The 20,204-nt window shown below is 38.7% G+C and overlaps 1 protein-coding gene across 2 annotated transcripts in view; it reads left to right on the top strand.

Annotated features, from left to right (window-relative positions):
- Window positions 1–20,204, top strand: part of NTRK3 (neurotrophic receptor tyrosine kinase 3) — a 295,014-nt gene that overhangs the window by 50,680 nt on the left and 224,130 nt on the right. For both annotated transcript variants that reach the window (XM_039358815.1, XM_039358816.1), the window contains exon 2: window positions 20,078–20,152. In XM_039358815.1, the coding sequence (XP_039214749.1) occupies window positions 20,078–20,152 (75 nt within the window). The remainder of the gene's footprint in view (window positions 1–20,077; window positions 20,153–20,204) is intronic.

The following is a 20,204-nucleotide window of genomic DNA, read 5'->3' as shown; positions in this document are numbered from 1 at the left end:
AGTCTTACTGTTAAGCCATAGTACAGTATAACAGTATACATTTGGAATGCTAATTTGTTTCATGTCTTTTTTAAAAGTTTTTTTTTTCTGGTGAGTTTTGTTTTTGACTAGGCAAACTGATATATTTTACTTATTGCTTGTATTTTATTTGTGCAATTGATCAGCGACTTTATGAGGAATTGAAGTATTTATGCAGTGTTTTATTTAACATATTCAGAATACGGCCAGTTTTTTCATCCATGTTCTAATTATGGTGAGTGTAAAAATAGCGAAACCTGAATATAGAGAGTTTTCCAGTTTAATTGAACTAAATTTCAATCTGATTGGTTACATGGATCTGGACATTTTCTTGTGGATTAGTTATTTTCAACATTTTAATGTATCACCAACTATGAATTATTTTGGTTATTATGATGGGGAAGGAGGTCACTTGCTTAATTGTGAATGTAATATGCAACAGCCTAGTTCTTAGATCAGAACACCTTCTTTGGAGAAGGTTCAGCACCCAATTAAAGCTAAATAAGTGATCTGAAGTACAATGTAGGTGGTGAGAGTAAGATGTTTATTGCAAAACTACAAATTCTTTGAAAGAAGGGCTTCCCACTTCAGAAAAATGCATATAAATTCCTCTTATTGAATTATTAAAGCAGCCATGTCTCTTTTTCAGGCTGGAATCTGGAAAACCTTTCCAACGTCAATTTCCTATTTCTCTATTTTATCTGATTTTTACTATCAAATGTATACACACTCTATCTGCCTGTATAAAAGACTTTAGCTTGATAATTATTCTAGTAGGTTTTCGGGATCTTCAAATCACCCAGTCTTTTTTGTCTGGCAGTATCAAGGCTTTGAACCTGAACCATTTATCATATGAAAGATCTGCTTTAAGCCTTGAGCAATTGTTCCTCCCCTGTGAAAGAAGCTGCAATCTATTTAGAAAGTTTGCCTAATTTAACCCTCGGCAGCTAAGAAAAAGTCATGCTTTGCAGTACCTGTCCTAGTTTTTCTGGGAGCTGATTCATCAGAGGCTTGAAGGTTTTTTTTACCCACTCTTTCCTGGCCTTTGCAATGTTGTATGGGCCCATGTGTCAGGTGTAAGTATCCAGGAGCCAGGACTGGAGTTCAAAAGCACTGCAATTTTATTCCGTGCTACCTATACACAAGAATTTGATCTAGTAACAGTGAAGGCAAATTGGTGCTAGATAAGAGTCAATGGAATTCACAATGGGCTTAGATCTCTAAAATGATGACGTGTTTGACCCTGCCTTTGAGTTCTTCCTGGTCATGTCTTACAACCTGTTCTCATGCATTTACTTACCAAACCAGAAGGATTAATTTGTCCGACAGATGTCCAGTAGCTGCAACCCTATTCCTAAAATATAATTAAAAACATGGTTGGCATTCTGATTGGAATATAAAATCCACATTGTCTTCAAACAGTTTTTATTGTTTATGTGGAATGGATGCTTAAACATTGCCCCTAAAGGAGAAAGGATTTCAGTGAATCATTCTGAATATATCATGCAAATTAAAAAATAATGATGGCATTTTATGGAATTTATCTCATCACAGAGAAGATGTGAACTGTGGGTTTGTTGCGACATTTTTTTTTCACAAAGAACTTGAAAGCTGGAATGGGAATAAAGATATTTCTTGAAATATGTGAATTTGTCCACTTAAAAAATCAGCAGAAGATGGGGTTGTTCACTATTTCTAAATAATGTGCTCTTTAGCAATTCAAGTGTTGATATGATAGTGGTATGCTTAATGTTCTTGCCTGCACTTAGCCCCTCCGAATACGACTGGTAGCATGAGGGATATAAAATTCCTAATTTACATACCTGTACTTTCTGCTGTCCCCGTTGCTACGAATGTTGCTATGGCATGTTTTGAGGTTCTCAGGGTTTCTGAAAAGGTGACTGAAAGAGCTGTCACAAACAGAGATGATTAGAGTGACGAATCAGAGGGTGGGTGGAAAATAGAGCTTAATTTCTAAATGACTTGCAGGGGCTGCTAAAATCCACCAGAAAATAGGGCTATTGAGAGACTTTCTTCACAAATGTCAGACAGATTTTGTCATGAGAAACTATCTGCGCTGACTTGGTAGCTACTCTTTTTTTTTAATATAGTGCTGTTGCTCAAATAGAGACAGTGGTATGAACACGTATTATGGATAGAAGATGGTTGTGGAAATGGAGACATAGCCTATCAATAGAGGAGCTGTTGCATTGAGTTGCCTGTCAATCTAGATCAGACATGTCAAACACAAGCCCCGGGGGCCGGATGCGGCCCATGGAGTGGTTTCATGTGGCCCACGAAGCCATCCTGGAAACAGTGAGGGAACGGCCCCCACTGCCTTGGCCCTGGCCCAGGCTGGCCGGGAGCCAATGTACAATTTTGTGGTGGCCATCTATGCTGAAACGCTTAGATAGCTCCACAAGGGTGTCTGGAAACAGCGAGGGACCGGCCCCTGCCGCGTTGGCCCCATCCCCTGGGTGTCACCCTTTTTGAGGAATGAAGAAATGGACCATGCCTTGGCACTTGCCCCGGTCCCACCCCCTTCTGCCAGAGACCCTCAGATCTGTCCCACTCCTGCCCAGGCCCCCACAGGCCCTCTTGAGGTGAATGATGTAGAGCTGGCCATGCTTACCCAGTAGGCCACACCCACTCCATCCATGCCTATTTTGACAGTGATTATTTTTATTTTAAGATTAAACAGGGGAAATATATATGCATCTCTCTCTCTCTCTCTCTCTCTCTCTCTCATTCTGTCTATCTCTGTCTCCATCTCTATCTCTATTTTAAACTTGTATATTTTATACAAAAGCTGGATAACTAGAAGAACTTATTCTCAGCTTGTGTTTATGCAAAAGTAAGAAAAAAAATCTTATCCCCAAAATTTCTGCTGAGTGAAGATTTATCTATTAATTCCTGTTAGAGCTTCTATGTCAGAAATAATGTAATGAGAAGGATAAATGAGTAGAAAAAAGCAACAGGGAAGAATAATGTCTTCAGGGATAGAGAAGGGATGTTCAACTTTGGATTCCAAGTTTTATTGTGATGTAGTTTTTATGAGCCTAGATGATTTGCCAGCTGCTTGAAAATAATTAGAATTGTTGTTTATTCACACCTGGAAACCCAAGTTTGGGAACAAATTAGAATGTGATACTTAAATTGGTAAGCTTTTTGGTCCCATTGAGGTGTGACATTCATTGGGTTATTCTAACTTAATCAAAAAGCAGAAGTAAGGCGAAAGGAAGCATGTGGACTTCAGTAATTTGTCTTTCAAAGCATAGTGGAAACATGTTGCATGAACTGGCCAACCTATTCTATTAATATAATAATTGTGTTACATCAATCTGGTTTATAATTATAGTAATTATGTCATATGAAGCTGGCTACTGAACTGTTTGGATGGGTGGGAGAAAAAAAATGTAATAAATATGAATACAATATGATACATGGTTGCTTGTGAACTTCCTGATTTGGGAGCCATCTAAATAATTACGATTAAAATTATAGGCTGTCTTGGAAAGATCCAGATACCTAATCCAGCTGGAGTTGTTTGGTATTCTCACTGATGTGATATAATATAGATCAGTGGTGGTGAACCTATGGCACGGTTGCCAGAGGCAGCACTCAGAGCCTTCTCTATGGGCATGTCCACCATTGCCCCAGTCCTAGGCCTTCAGCTGAGTTTTATAAAACCTTTTCGCTTTAGGTCTCTGCTGCCATGTGCAAAAAAAAAAAGTTAATCAATCAGTCAATTTCAACTTCTCACAGGAAAAAAAAAAGATCTTGCAAAGTTGGAATTGATTGATTGAACTTTTTAGTCCCACCCAGCCTGCTGTTACCACCACAGCCATGCCCGCCCAATGGGCCACACCCACCCAGCACCTGACGATGCATAAGTGGGTTTTGGGTTGCAGTTTGGGCACTCGGTCTCTTAAAGGCTCGCCATCACTGATATAGATAATTGGAATATTCAAAGTACAAATTTGAAACAAGGGGTTGCTCTTTTGCCAGCAAGGTCCTGTTGGAGAGCTATAATCAATAAAGGAGAATATTTGTGGCTCAGGGTTGAAATGACGGCTCCTTGACGCTCTCTGAACGTGGTTGTTTTCCTGCAGATGTTTCATTACCCAAACTAGGTAACATCATCAGTGCTAGTGACTGATGATGACTAGCAATGGTGATCTTAGCTAGTTTGGGTAGTGAAACATCTGCAAAAAACAACAACAACCAAACTCAGAGAGCACCAAGGACCCCTCAAAGGTATAATCCCCCCCCACCCCCCACCCTGCCACATTGTGCTGCTGGCATTATGAAGGCTTAATACATACGAACTGCTGAGTTCTTATTTTGAGTCCCCCAAATTGCAGAATGCTTTGTGTGGGCATGAACTGAATGCTGCAGCTTGCTTAGAGACAAATGCATCCATCATTCTGGCACTCCATGATAGCCCAGAGGCACCTGAATCCATTGTGTATAGAGGAGGCACGCTGCTGCCTAAAAGCAGGGGTTATCGGTGGCACTATCTGAGTTGCAGTGGGAATCTTTAACAGGGTACAGAGTCTGTCTTCCCGCTGTCCCCTGAGGATATTCTTCCCCATCAGCATGCAGAAGATGCAGCCGAAGACAAAGGCTGCAGATGTTTATGGCTGCTTCGGAAAAGAGATTTGGCTCAGCAGTAAAGCAAATGCTTTGCATGCAAAGGATCCCAGATTCAGACCTAGCATCCCCAGATACAGAAGGAAGGCTCTGAAACTGCAGAAAGCTGTGATTTGCAAGTGCAAACTACCCAAGGGGAAACGGCCATCCAGAACCCTTTCTAGTCTTATTGGTTGTTGACCACCTGGGGGAGGACTAATCCAGGTTGAGGTCCAACGGCATCGACTGGTTCCTCACTCGGATAACAGGGCTACGTTCTGGATGTCAGTGGCCTGACAATGTATGCCAACTTTCTAGGTCACGTATGGAAAACTTTATACCCGAGGCTGTTGTCAACTTTTGAAATGAACCCGGCTGAAGCCATCTGTGTCATTCTCAGTGGCCACACAGGTTGGGAGGAGCGGGGAAGAAAGGGAAAGTATTGCTAGACTAAAGACAGAGCGGTCCTGTGGGAACCAAGGTCATTCTCTTTCTCCTTCCTTCCTCCCTCCCTCCCTCCCTCCCTCCCTCCCTCCCTCCCTCCTTCTTTCTTTCTTTCTTTCTTTCTTTCTTTCTTTCTTTCTTTCTTTCATTCATTCTTTCTTTCTTTCTCTTTCTTTCTCCTTCCTTCCTTCCTTCCTTCCTTCCTTCCTTCCTTCCTTCCTTCCTTCTTTTTTTTCTTTTCTTTCTTCTCTGCCTTCCCTTCCCTTCCTGAAAGCTTGTTTAATAATATTGCAGCCAGCAAGATAATGTGTACATTTTGTAAGTGGAACAGGTTCTGGATTTTCTTCTAATAAAAAAGAATCTAGGTATCCCCCGAAGTAGATGCAGGGGATCAAAATTTGAAAAACTGAAGAAGAATTCTTTGTCCACATAGATTTGCACTGCAGTTGAACACAGCTGGTAGGTTGCAATGACGGTCAGTCTCCCACCAATCCGCGGAGAGCCTGGTCTTGGAAACATTGCCCCATATTAAGAGAAATGACTAATAAATGCTTGAACTGGCACAAGTGGAGCATGATTGGCTCCTGGCAATTGCAAGCAGCTGAGCAAGCTGCCCTTTGGGCTTTAGGAAGCACCAACCCTCTGAGTGAGGTGTGAAACAGTGTCGCCTTTCATTAACGGAATAAACTTCCTCATTTTTTTTCCCTTCTGATTTTTTTTTTTTAAATTCCTCAGGCAGTTCCCGATCTCTGTTCAGTCCTCCTAAAATAACAGACTTGCAACTTTGGCAGTTGAATGAACTGGGGGGGGGGGAGGGCTGGGCAGGGGGTTTAGAACTGGCTAGTCTTTTCTTCTCTGTGTTTCTCGCGGTGCCTGCTGTTGCCACGACAACCCTGGATGTGTCTTTTAGCTCCAGTGATATCATCAGGCATCCCAACAACCGAGGGCCTGTGCTCTGAGGCAACATGGGCTATTGTGTGCCTTTCACAGCTCCCGTTCTTCTCCATTGGTTGGTCTTGTCCAGCTTTCGTTCTTGGCTTGCTGGTTCTTCAGCTTTCTCTCTGAGCTCCCTACTTCCTTGCCAAGTATCTAGGCGACTTCAGAAAACTCTTGAGTAGAAATAGTGGCGCTGCAAACTAGAGTTTTGATGTGCAGAAGAGGCAGTCGTATCAGTAAGTGTAGCGCGTGGTCAACCCTGGGCAAGGCAAGGAGATTTTGTCAGTTGTGTAACAATGCCCTTTAAGTTGGGAGGGGGAATTGCTTGACTGCTCCCCTTCAAGGTACAGTAGACCAGACCTAGAAACCATTGCCAGAGAGTTCAGTACTGGTAAGTCCTCAACTTACAACAGTTTAAAGTTTCAACAGCACTGAAGAAAGCGACTTATTATGACCTTGTTTTCACTCTTATGACCTTTGCAGCATCACGTGATCAAAATTCAGTCACCTGACAAGTGATTCATGTTTATGACGGTTGCAGTGTCCCAGGCTCCTGTGATCCCCTTTTGCGACCGTCTGACAAATACAGTAAAGTCAATGGGGAAGCCAGATTCACTTAAACAACCATGTTAATAACTTAAAACCTCTGGGGATTCAACCACTGCAAAAAGAAAAGTTGTAAAAAGGGCAACACTCATTTAACAACTGTATTGCTTAGTTGAAATGTTGGGGTCCGTTGTGGTGATAAGTCAAGGACTAGCTATACTACTTTGATTGTAACGGCTATGGTAGCAGAATCTTGCAAGTCTGAATGGATTTCCTCTTTTATCTTTGTATGAACCAAGGACGGGCTTGTCTGTGATGTGTTTTTTTTTAATTACTTTCTTGTCCTGGGCTCAGGCCACTTTGATCTGACCATTGCCTTGGTCAGGGACATCTCTTCTTGTCCTTCAAGGTTCTCCCATTTGCCCTCTACAGGGCTTGGGACCGTGGCAAAGTGAATTTATTATTGAAATTTCTGCCAGGTGTTGCAAGAGCTTAGATGCTTCAGACATCACTCCAACTCTGTTGCAAAAGGACAGAAAAACATCTTCCTTCTCCCCGTGTCTTATATTACAGGCAAAGAGATCAAATTGGTTTTCCAGGCCAGCCCCAATTTATGGATCTGTAGTTTTGCAAAAGAACCAGTTTGAGGTAGAGGGTTAAAGACACTGTGCCAGAAAGCAGGAGGAGACTGTGGTACAAACCCAACTGGATGACTTTAGGGCAGTCTTTCTTCCTTAGTCCTAAGAAGAAGACAATGATAAACCATTTGTGAAAAATGTTGCCAAGAAAACTGCAGGGACTTGTCCTTGTAATTCCAGAAGACTGATACAAAAGTACGCATGCCGTTTGGTCAAACCAGGTGCCTGCTCTGATAGTCAACCCAATTACAGCTTTGGACTTGTTTTCAAATTGGGAGGATGAGGTCATGTAAGGTTTGTAATATGATTACACTTGAATGCAAATGATTGATATGGACACAACTAAGCACCATTTGTTGGGTTATACAACAGTTCTATGAATCTTGGTCCTCCCTCCCTCCCTCCCTCCCTCCCTCCCTCCCTCCATCCATCCATCCCTGTGTCTATGCATTCCACCAAAGACAGGAACCACATATTGTTTTTATCCAGTCAGACAGAAAATAAAAGAATTGGCTCCTTGCAGTAACATCTAAATTTCCCAACTGCTCATGGCTATGTTTTTGCACTAGTTAGCATTAGAAGAAAATTCAGAATGTTTGCTTTTCTCCAAGAATTTGAGATGGGGAAGGCTGTTGGAGGTTAAAGCACACACACACACTGGGTGTGTGATGGAAATGGAAACAGAACAGTGATTAGTGAAACAGGTTTTGCAACTATAGCAGACAGGAGATTCATTTATAGGAAATACATTATAGTGATAGGCAAAGTCAGGCAACTATTTCTTATCCACAGGAAAGTCAAAGATGATGTGCTTGGGAAGGAAGTGACTTCAGATTAGAGGAAACACGGCATAATGATAGTAAACTCTTTATCTTAAGCCTACTTCCTCTTTTATGACTAATAGGTAATGAAGTAAGGAAGAGTCAGACATCAGTACCATTAGATAAGGACCTCCATCAGTTCACTCCTAATATAATCATGTATTGCTTAACCACCAGCATATCTCAGACCTTAGGAGTATCACTGAGTGAGAAAACTTTGTGACTTCATCTTGAATTCCTAAGTTAAAGGCAGTATCTTTTTTTTTTTTTTTTTTAAAAAAAGGTTAATCGTGCATTCTCAAACTGGTGCTGATTCTTCCTGATCTCATGGATACACCCCCCCCCCCAGGATGATCTGTCCCCAACCATCAGATATTCCAATAACTCTCATTGCTGCTGTAGTTGAGTATATCTTGCTGCTTGTTGCTTTTTCCATATATCCAAAATATGATGATTTATGCCTGGTCATTTGTGCCTTAGGAGCTCTAGGTTGATTTATTTGATGATCCATTTGTTTGTTTTCTTGGGTATCGATGGCTTTCTCAGGAGTTTTCTCCAATGCTCAAGTTCAAAAGTATAAATACTCTTTCAACCTTGCTTCTTCAACAGTTCAACTTTAATTTTCTTTAATTTTAATATAATTAATTTTTTTAATTAATTAATTTTAAAATTAATTAATTAATTTTCATGTAACATAGAGTGTTACATGAAAAACTTTTACTGAATCTTCTTCTTCTTCTTCTTCTTCTTCTTCTTCTTCTTCTTCTTCTTCTTCTTCTTCTTCTTCTTCTTCTTCTTCTTCTTCTTCTTCTCCTTCTCCTTCTCCTTCTCCTTCTCCTTCTCTCCTCCTCCTCCAACCAAATAACTGTTATTTGTCTAAACCAACCTATTGATTTTTCTGGCTAATCCTAGATTTCAATCTAGTTTTTTTTTTCCTATTTCCTATCCAAAGTTCAATTTTCTAAATTGCAATGGTGCACAAGATACTAAGCTGATAACCAGCTTCATGCTTGAATGAAGCTGGAAAAATGTTAAGATATTATCAAATTTAATAAAAGTACTCTAAATTTCTTTTGTTTCAGTTGGAATACTTAGAGTTTCTGTATTTTGGAGAGAAGCAGCAAAATATTTGTGCTATATTAAGGATGCATATTTAACAGGAATGTTTATGAGTGAACATGACAAAATGCTTTGAAGAGAGATGCTTAGCAAGGAAAAAACAAAGCAAATAGATGCCAAGTGCATTGCTAGAATTCCTATCACAGAGGAACTGTGTGTTGGCAGTTCTATTTATTTTTTCATTCCTGGAATGATAGAAGTTAATGATTAATTGTCTTATACAACATTTAATAGATACAAGGCATTGGTTATCAATTAAATATCATAATAAAGGAATACTGGGAAATAAATCTACCATGCTAATAATTTTAGAATAAAACCATAGAGGAAAAAAAATCCCTAGATTTCATAAAGCATTATTTCTTATTATGCAGATTAATTTTTCATTTTTTTTCCAGGTGACCAGACACTACAATTTTTATTTGGCAGTACAAAGCCTAATTAGAGTTGGCTTAATAAAGAGAAGGCCTCTTTCTGGTAGTGAAGTTTCCAAGGCAACATTAGCAAATAGTAGGAATCCAAATGTCATCACTTCTTTGAGTTGCTGTTAGCATCACTAGTTGTAACTGACAGTCCTCTGGATTTGCATGCCTACCTCTGGCATTTAACGGATAACAACAATTATGCTTGTTCCCAAATCTAGTAGATGGAAGGTTTGTAGTGAAGCTGATGAGCATGCCCTCTATCTACAGATCTGCTTAGAGATTCATCAAGGATTAACTACCAACATAAACACTGTATTGCAATGGAAAAATTTCAGGGATTCTTTTGTTTGTTAGCGGCCATTAGTTAGGTCTGAGTATGTAACTTACCTGAAATTGGGTAAAGATTTTTCACTGGTAATACACAAACCCATTACCCAATCACAATAGGGACATTTAAATCAACTTACTCTAAATTATTTTACCTACCTTGGATTAAAAGAACTTTCTGATAAATGGTTTTGGCTAATATCAGAAAAAGTTTGGGAAGAGTTAAGTGATGCGTTAAAATAAAATACACCAAGAATTTCTAGGGAATTTTTACTCTGCCATATCTTTCTTTGCCTCCTTTAAAAGAAACAAAGCACAACCCAAAGTATGGGAAGTTATCTCTGCTAAAGAGCTAGATGATATGGAAAAGAAGTGCATTTTCCAACATAACATAGATCTCCTGCTTTAAGCAGGGGGTTGGACTACAGGACCTTCGAGGTCCCTTCCAGCCCTATGGTTCCATGAAATCATATTGTCTTAAAAAAAAAATTCCTTGTATGTTTTTCCAAATGTGGCATGTCTTTTCTCTAAATTAAAAAAACAAGCATCAAAGTCATTTACTTTCTCCCATGGGAGAAAACGCTCCGTTCTTATTAATGCTGTTCTGTATTTGAGAGACGCTTGGAATTTAAGGCCACAATTTAAACAAGGAATTAAGGGCCACTGGCTGTTTCTTTTCCTCACGGCCTTTTGTCTCAGTAGCCCAGATTGTCGTATCCCCTGTGAATCCTGCTGACCGAAAAACAAACTGTCTTTGTTTGGGTTATTGATGGCATGTTTTGGCTTTTCATTCTGGCATCCACTTTGGAAATGTTGGCTCATGCAGATGGATTTTAACCCAAATCAGAGCAAGGTCAGATTGTTGGCATACGGGTGCCTACTCAGTGTGACCATCGGATGTGTTCTTAGTAGCTCTTTGCCTTAGAGGAAGTCTTGGACTGAACTAAGTGCAGGAAAGGAAGGGAGGGCCACTGTATTACTATTATCCTTCTCATCTTTCCCATTACCTGCTCCTATTGGCATCTTATAACTATCACTTTGTTGGCTATATTTTATGGTTTATGGTTTATCACTTTGTTGCTTTTATCACTGAGAGCTTCTGCACTGAAGACAAATTCTTTGCGCGTCCAATCACATTTGGCCAATAAAGAATATTCTATTCTATTCTATTCTGTTCTGTTCTGTTCTGTTCTGCTCTGTTCTGTAATCTGTCTATTCTATTCTATTCTGTTCTGTTCTGTTCTATTCTACAATCTGTCTATTCTGTTCTGTTCTATTCTATTCTATTCTACAATCTTTTCTATTCTTTTCTATTCTGTTCTGTTCTGTTCTACAATCTGTCTATTCTATTCTATTCTATTCTGTTCTGTTCTGTTCTGTTCTATTCTATTCTACAATCTGTCTATTCTGTTCTGTTCTGTTCTATTCTGCAATCTGTTTCTTCTCTTCTCTTCTCTTCTCTTCTCTTCTCTTCTCTTCTCTTCTCTTCTCTTCTCTTCTCTTCTCTTCTCTTCTCTTCTCTTCCTGTTCTGTTCTATTCCTGTTCTGTTCTGTTCTAATTTTCTATACCTATCAATGCTGGCATGAGTAGATTTCAGTGGGAGCATGGGCCTCAACTAAGGCTGAGCTAACTGAAGTAGAAGAGAGACAAGGAAACACAAGACAGATGAAAACTCTATTTCAATGAGAGAATTGAATCTGTTGTTGTTGTTATTATTATTATTTAAAAAAAGACTTTTCCTTCTTTAAGAAAAGGAGCATGCAAATGTGAGGTTTAAAGATTGCTGTCCTTAGGTCAGAGGAAATGAAGGAGGTGGGAGCAAAGGCTATCTGTCTTGAGAAAAAAAAAATGAATGGGAGGGAATAGTCAACTCTGAAGCCTGTTTGTTATCCCATGCACGTCTGCTTTGCAGAGGTTATGAATTTTAAAAACCTAATTCCACGCAAAGAGTTGGGATTTACAGCAGAAAAGCCTCAACAAATGAGATTGAAACTGAGCAAAATCCCAATTCCTACCTTTTGTGGTGCTAAAGGAGGGAGGGAAGGAACAGTGCTACCTGCTTAATCTTGCAGCTCTATATAATGCAGGATTTACAGAATTTACAATACGGCCTTATTCTTATTTTGACCACACAACTTTTTTTTTTCAAATCCAAGAGTAACCTTTGAAAGGTATAGGTTAGGACTCAGGGGTAGGCAATCTTGGCTCTCTTATGACTTATGGACTTCAACTCCCAGAATTCTTGAGCCATAAAAGAGCCAAGGTTGCCTAACCCTCTCTGAGACCATGATGGTCTGTTCTAAATTATCCTGTACTGCTTCAAGATCAGTGATTTTTCTGGATCTCGAGCACTCTCTTAGCCATTCCCCTTTTGGGAAATGCCTATAGCTCAGCCATTTTGAATGGGGATTCCAGGAATCGGTCACAATTCTCACTCTAGGCTGAAAAAAGTGAATGTACATTCATCTTTAGTGTTATACCCTGATGAAGGATGCTGATGCTCTTCCTAATAGCTCTTAGGAAAGATATTAAAAACCCTCTTTTTTCTGGTGGGTCTTTGGATAATAGCTTTAGTGATGGGTAGCTGTTGAATCAGGTGTCTTTGTTTTAGTTTAAAACACTGATCAATGTTTGATGAAATTTTATGATAGGTTGTTATTGTTTTGTTTTGCACTCATCAGGGTTGATGACTGGGGTGGCCCAAAAGCATTGTAAAATAAATAAAGTGCTGGATTGTCTTGTCAAGTTAATATTGATGCTTTAATGAAGATAACCTCATTGTGAAGGAGCTGTGAGGCTAAGTGTTTCTTTTATTTTGTAGTTATTCTATTTAACTGTGATTTCTGTATTTTACATACTGGTCTATGGCCGAACAAAGATATGATGATGATGATGATGATGATGAAGAAGAAGAAGATAACTGAGGTTAACTGAAGATAGCTGAGCCCAGAATTAGGATTTTTTTGTGCAATAGAATATATTCCACTATAATGCCTGAATTTCTCCACCACTCAATCCTATCTTTCCCCTAATGTCTCTTCAAATCAGAAAAGCCACAGTTGTCCCAAAACAGAGGTACTGTTTTTGGCAATATTTCCTGTCTTGCTACCTTGAAAAAAGAGGCCATGGGGAAAGCTCCTACTGGCTTCTCAGGGGTGCAACAAATAGGCTTACAGAACGGTTTGGATTGCATTCATGCCAAGCTGGAAATCGCAGGTTAGTAATTTAGTCTGTCGGAGGGATTTCTGCATGCTAACTCCCAGTAGCATGAATGGGCAGTTCAGATTATTTGTCCCAACATGGACTGCTCTTAATTTACTATTTGTTCCACATGGGTGTGCAAAAGGGCTCTCCTTGGCATTTCACACTGAGGCAATGCTTGGAAAAGGATTGCTAGTTTGGAGCATCAGATTGGAACAAATGGCCTGCAGCCATCTTGATCTGATAGAACTTGCCAAGTGCTGCATGTTTATTTCTTGCAACAGCCTTTATTTTTGATCCCTAGTCTGCACAGACCTCTGATTTTTGACTTTCACCAAGAAAAATGCATCTGAAAAGAGAAAGGGAAGCCAGCTCAGCAGAAGCAGTAACACATGGGCCACATTAACCTGTGTAAAACAAGCACTTCAGCTGTCAGGTTTATAACACGAGGAAACCAGGTATAAACAAGTTGTTATAAGGGTGTGTGTGTGTGTGTGTGAGAGAGAGAGAGAGAGACTGGCTTGGTGTCTTTTCTTTTGATCTTCTAATGCTGAAGTTGTTACAAAAAGGTAACAACTGCAGCAAACTTGTTTTAGATGAGGCATATCATTAAATGACTTTTTTAGCTGCAATTTCAGGGAGCACAGATGTTGCAAGTTTCCGTAAGGAAGAGCTTGGAGTTTGTCCTTGTTGCGTTAATTAAAAATGTGTCTGCGCTCTGTAAATTGCGTTATCGCATCGGTGGGGTTTAAACGGTGGGGGAATCGGTTGTGAATGGGGTGTGCAGTATTCTAACTGCGTTGCAACCATTTGACAATACAATTATTTTACAGTGGCATTAAATAGCTATGCATTGTCGATCCAGTGTGGGAATTCCATCAATAATGTTATTGACTCCTTTGGTACTGTGGTTGGGAAGATTTAAAAAGGCAACCTTGATTAGTAGAAAAAAAAATGGAGCTTAAAGTGGGCCTCTTCTGGACAATGAGGGGCTGGAAACTTTATCTCTGGCATTATAAATAAAACAGTATACATACATTCCCGTATATGTCGCTAGCTTTAGCAACATGTTTTTGGTTTATTGTGCTTTGACCAAAAAAAAAAATCACCTTCTTGGTTTGGAATCCTAATCTAGTCTAGATTGATCTGTCTGTCCATCCGTCTCTCTGTCTTTTCTCTCTCTCTCTCTCTCTCTCTCTCTCTCTCTCACTCTCTCTCTCTTCTATCTCATCTATCTATCTATCTATCTATCTATCTATCTATCTATCTATCTATCTATCTATCTATCTATCTCATATCTTTCTTTCTGTCTTCTATCTCATCTATCTATCTATCTATCTATCTATCTATCTATCTATCTATCTATCTATCTATCTATCATCTGTCATCACCTCAGTTCATATATATCCAAAGGAAAATCCCACAAGAGCTCAGCAACTACACCATCTCAAGGCCTGAGAGAATCCCCAAGTGATCAATAACTTTATACCGATAGCTTCATGCTAGACCCACCAATTTAGTGATAAGCTTAAGAAAGACCATCTAATTCAGATAATTCAGCAGTAGAGTTGATCTTTCTTTTTCCTTTCTGCAAACTGGTAAAATGAAAACAAAAAAATATATATCCAGATTTCTTATGGGGAGGAAATAATTTCACATCAGCCAGGGTTAGACTTCAGCAAAATCATTCCTTTACTTACAAGTAACGTCTTTTGCTTGTCCGATCACCAGTGCTTGTCCTTCAGATATACTACTCTACTTGTACATTTGGTGTCTTTGAGTACCAGTGACAGAAAGATCAGATGGAGCCTGTGTGATTCAGAGGATAGAGATTTAGATATTGCCCCATGAGTTCTCATCTTACTATAGAATATTGCTTTGCTTAAGTCACTTTGTTCACTTCAGTTTCCAACCTATAAGATGGGAGTAAAACTTGCTCCCTTAGCTCAATTTTCTTTTAAAAAAAGAATCTGGTAATCCATAATGATCTTCAATCAAAACATTCTTTAAGTGAATATCTTGTTCCATGTTGATACAAAATGTGTTGAATTGCTAAGGTGTATGACAACGGGAGTGTCTTTTAATCATGGTCTCCTGTGGCTATATTGACTTCTATTTCTCTTAACTATTTTAAGTAAACAAATGCAGCACTGAAATAGCATCATGATTTAATGAATGTTTAATCGGAAGCATTCCCATATTCCATGGAGATGATTTCCTGTTAAGTGAGCATGAGATAATAATAGCTTTCAGGATCCTACATACTCAAATTCAGAAGAATACTGATATTAATCTGTGGAACCCAGTACCTTCAGCAAATATTCAACGTTTCATTTTAGTGACTAATATGTTTATTTAGTGCCTAATGCATTGGAAGAAAAGGATTGCAGTCCATGAAACCTCACGCCATAAGAAATAAGTCAATCCTTAAAGAACAGGAATCACTTTGTGCTGTTTTATCTCTCTGTGTATGTGTATGAATTAAAGGTTTCTCAACAATAGTTTAATTGCAAAGGTGAGCAGTGTGGTGGCCTAGTGGAGAAGACATTTGCCTCCCACTCAGAAGGTTGAGAGTTCAATCCTAAGTAGCAGCAGATATTTCTCTCTGCTGTGAACTCCCCATAGGTGTTAGGAAGGGCATCCAGCCAGTAAATACTCAGCTCAGTTGCCCCCATTCTATCCTGAATTAAGGCATTACAGGGTCATAAAAAGAGAGTTTTAGTTTAATTGCAAAGGCAGGAGTTAAATTAATACCTAGGAACCAATCAATCTTTTACTCTCTGGTGATGCTGTTTGTAAAAGGAATTGCTTGTGAACATTACATAAGGTGTGTCATGAAGTATTAGCTCAGCCAGTAGAAAGCTTCACACTCCCCCATTATATCTTGTGTGGGTGGCTTGGTTTGCCCTTTTTAATGCTGCCTGATGATTTGTGGGTTGTTCTGTTACTCTTGCATTTCTGTTGGCTGCAGTTTCTTAAAGCAGCGTGCAGGAGGTGCAGCTAGCTGATGTGGGCTTCGATGGAAAGCTATTAAGCCCATCCGCTTCCTAAGCACCAATCAGTCTCAGTTCCTCTAAGTTCCATTTGCCTGCCCATTGCTGGAAGCAATGGGGAGAAGAAAAGAGGTGGGTCCTTTGTGGCAGATATTCTGGAAAATAGCCTCTTTTCTGCATCCTCCTCTCCCTTTATCCTCGTGCTTTGAATTCATTTATTCAGCTTTTTATCCTCCAAAAAATCAACAAGCTAAACATACTGAATCACTGAAGGCAAATGCTTTGGATTGGATCACTAGGTGTAATATGCCTGGGTAAAAAATCAATTTTCTTGTTACCCTGCAAGACAATAGCGCTTGGCACACTGCTCCTCTTTCAATTATGTTGCATTTGCATGCCACTTAATCTTGGAGATTCAGCATGCCTGCAATCCAAATGCAGCAAGGATCCTTACTGTGAGTAAAAGGAGTGTATTCTCCTTTGCAGGATCCCTGGCCAAGAAAGATGAAAAAAAAAATTATTATGAATTATTTTGTAGCCTCTTTTAATATTTTGATTCCCCCCCCCAAACTGAGGGCCTGACAGTGAAGCATCTGCAGGAAGTTCAGAGAACATCAAGAACCCAATACTAAGTTGATATTGCAACTTCCTCTCATTTTTTCCTAAATTTCATCATAGAATTCCACTGGTAAGTCCACACTTGGAATATTGCATCCAGTTTTAGTTGCCACAATATAAAAAAAAAAAAGATGTTGAGTCTCTAGAATGAGTGCAGAGAAGAGCAATGAAGATCATTAGGAGACTGAAGCCTAAAGCATTTGAAGAACAGTTGCAGGAATTGGATATATCTATTCTAATGAAAAGAAGGACTAGAAGTGACATGATAGCAGTTTTCCAGTATCCGAAGGGTTGCCACAAAGAAGAGGGGATCCACCTATTCTTCAAAGCACCTGAAACAATAGATGGAAACTAATCAAGGAGAGAAGCAACCTAGAACTAAGGAGAGATTTCCTGACAGGTAGAACAATTAATCAGTGGAACAACTTGCCTCCAAAAGTTGTGAGTGCTCCAACACTGGAGGTTTTGAAGAAGAGATTGGATAACCATTTTTCTGAAATGGCATAGGGTCTCCTGCCTGAGCAGGGGGTTGGACTAGAAGACCAAAAAAATATTTTAAAAAATCTTTATGTTTTTGGGTGTATGAAAATGAAATGATGCTGACATGGAGACAGCTGTTTGTAGCAATTTTGCTTACATTGTTTTTCCTCATTGTATTGTTAAACATAACACTGCAGTCTCTCTGCAGATGTTAGCCTAGCTTTATTATCTACTAATACGTTGCATTGAATTGTGTCAAATGTGACAGATGTGTTTCGGTTGTCCTTCTTTTATGGCATGTGTGTCAGAATACTTGGGCTCATAGAGACTGATACAGTAAAGACACATTTACAATAATAGTTGCCATTATATTAATGTTTGAAGAACACACCTTCACTCTTAGCATAATTGATAATACAAAATTGATACTTACCTATGTTACTGCTGAATATCTCCTGTGAAAATACATCTCTATTTTGTTAAAAGAGGTGAGGAATTGGAGCTGCTAAAAGATGGGGCTAATACAGTCTTGTCTTGTGTGTATAGATTGTGCACAGTAAATCTGTAATATTTTTAATTTTTAATCATTTTCAATTCCTTATATGAAATTGACACACAGGTAGAAATCCCTGCATGCAAAATGTATGTGCAACCATATACACTTGGGAAAGTTGTGTAAAGAAATTAAGATACTAGGGTTAATTAAGTTTCATTAACCACAAAGACATCGTGAAATGGTATGTACGAAATCCAGATTTTTTTTACTATTATTTTTGTAAAAAAAATCACTAAGAAGTAGAGAACAAAGCCCAATAATTAGTGAATGCACAGCAATGACATGGATTTGGGAAATGATTGTTCAAAATGTTTTGGCCTAGAACAGGAATATTTTACTTGACAGAAATGAGGCTTCAATTGAAACACTAATCAATCTCACAATTATTCAAACTCACAAAGCCATCTTTTAAAAAAACAAAAAACACCAGCTATATAGTGAAGTGAGATAGTGGGAGAGGTGATGGAAGATGAAGCCATCAAAACTTACTATCCATGATTTTTTTGGCAAATAGTATGTCTTTAAATCCATCTGAGTGAGGACTCTGGAAATGGAGCCTAAGGCTTACATATACTTTTAGGGCTGGATATATTTCTTCTGTCTTTCATACTGTAACCAAACTGGGTATCTCAAAGCACTATCTTCAACTTCGTTTCTCCTACATATTTGTACTTTCAACTCCCCAAATTCTTAGGTTTAGGAAGAAATTCTCTGGTTGAGGGAATATTGCCACAGCATAGACAGCAATAGAAGATGGGGCTTTTCTGAGTCTCAGTGGCACCCACTTCCCTGAGACTTTTGCCTAAGAAAGTTTTGGATGCATTTAGAATGTTTCCTGATTGCGAATACCACATTGTATACTAGAGATTTTACTGCTATGCTGAAATTGTATGTCTAAACTATCTGAAACATCATTTACAGTTTTTAATGTTAAGGGTTTTTTTATTTTAGTTTCTCCTATTAATATAGCTTGTTGTGATTTTGCTTTGCATTAATTTGTTGTGGCATGTCTATATTTTATATTGTGTGCCTTTAATCGGAAACTGTCTTGGGCAACATTTTTCCAAAAAAGCAGGGTGCAAATACTTTAAACGTGTTCAGTTAAAAAAAAGAACCACAATTTAAGTACCTCAGAAAGCCGCAGTAGTGTGCCCACTGAAATGTACAACTTCAAAAAAAAAAAAAAAAAAAAAAAAAAAAAAAAAAGAAAAGAAAAAAGGGTACACATTCAAATTGTACAGCGGTCCTGATTGGTTGTTTAGCTCTTTGAAGGATACAGTGATGATCAGATCATCAGAATTTTCCTCTGGGTTTCTCTTTTCTATTAAAAGATAATTTTACATAGATTTAAAAACTGCAGAAACTTAGAGGACATTTTTTTTATCTTTTCTCTATCAGTTTGAGCAATAAGAGCTCTTGATTAATTAATAATGACAAAATTGATTTATTAGCAGGGTTTTCTTCAGTGAATTTGTTAAATAAGAAAAAAAGAGTCTTTTTTTAAAAAAAATAACTATTTCTGGGAAAGGAAGCAGTATTTTGAAGAAAAAAATATTCTTTTTTTGGGTTTAGGGGGTTATCTACTTCAAATTGGGGGCTTTCCCATAGAAGAGGTGTTGTTCCTTCTTTATCTTGAAGATACTGTAGTACATTGGTTCTCAACCTAAGGTCTGCAATATCATCATAGGGGATCCATGAAGGCTTGAAGAAATATTATGATTTAAATCTTGAGTTAAATCTTGGGGGTCTGTGGCCATGATCCATGGCCACAAAAGGTATTTAAAGGGGGGTCCATGGTGAAGAAAAAGTTAAAAACCACAGCTATAGGAGGTAATTTAAGGAAATACCTATGTTGAATGTATCAGTTACTTAGAGGCACTCTTTTGCTAAACGTTTTGCTCTGTTACTCTATACAATTAATAAACTAAGTACTGAATCCTAACTGTACTTAGTTTATATGCAAAGCAATATCAAATGGTTTAAAATTGCATCCATTTAATATGATCAATAAATTTGGGTAATTCTTCCTTCTTAGGAAGTCTTCTTTCATTATTTCCTGTCCTATCAAGGTTTGCTTGCTGCCTTGGCAAATTCAGCTCACTTATACCAGTTCCAGGCATCATAAAGTTATATGGTGCATGGATCTGGCATCATAAATAAACCAGTTCAAATCCTGATGAAACCCATCAACTTCAGAGATTGTCAATGCTTTTTCCATCCCTGGTTCTACCGCACAGTCAATGGTTCCTCTGAAAGTTGTTGCACGGTATTTCTGTACTAAAAGTGATCTTCTTTCTTTCCCACCCTGTTATCTCTCTATAGATACATAGAGTACTGGAAGAATTTGCAGACTTTGCATGCCGTAGACATGGAGCTGTACACAGGACTCCAGAGATTGTGAGTATTGTGTTTTTGAGTATTTTTGTCTCAGTTTGTGAGAACAAGTGAA

This window comes from Crotalus tigris, unplaced genomic scaffold (genome assembly GCF_016545835.1).
Source record: "Crotalus tigris isolate CLP2741 ecotype Arizona unplaced genomic scaffold, ASM1654583v1 scf7180000019068.10715455, whole genome shotgun sequence".
NCBI classification, from domain to species: domain Eukaryota; kingdom Metazoa; phylum Chordata; class Lepidosauria; order Squamata; family Viperidae; genus Crotalus; species Crotalus tigris.
The sequence above is the reverse complement of the archived record's forward strand: the minus strand, read 5'-3'. Positions and strand labels throughout refer to the sequence as shown.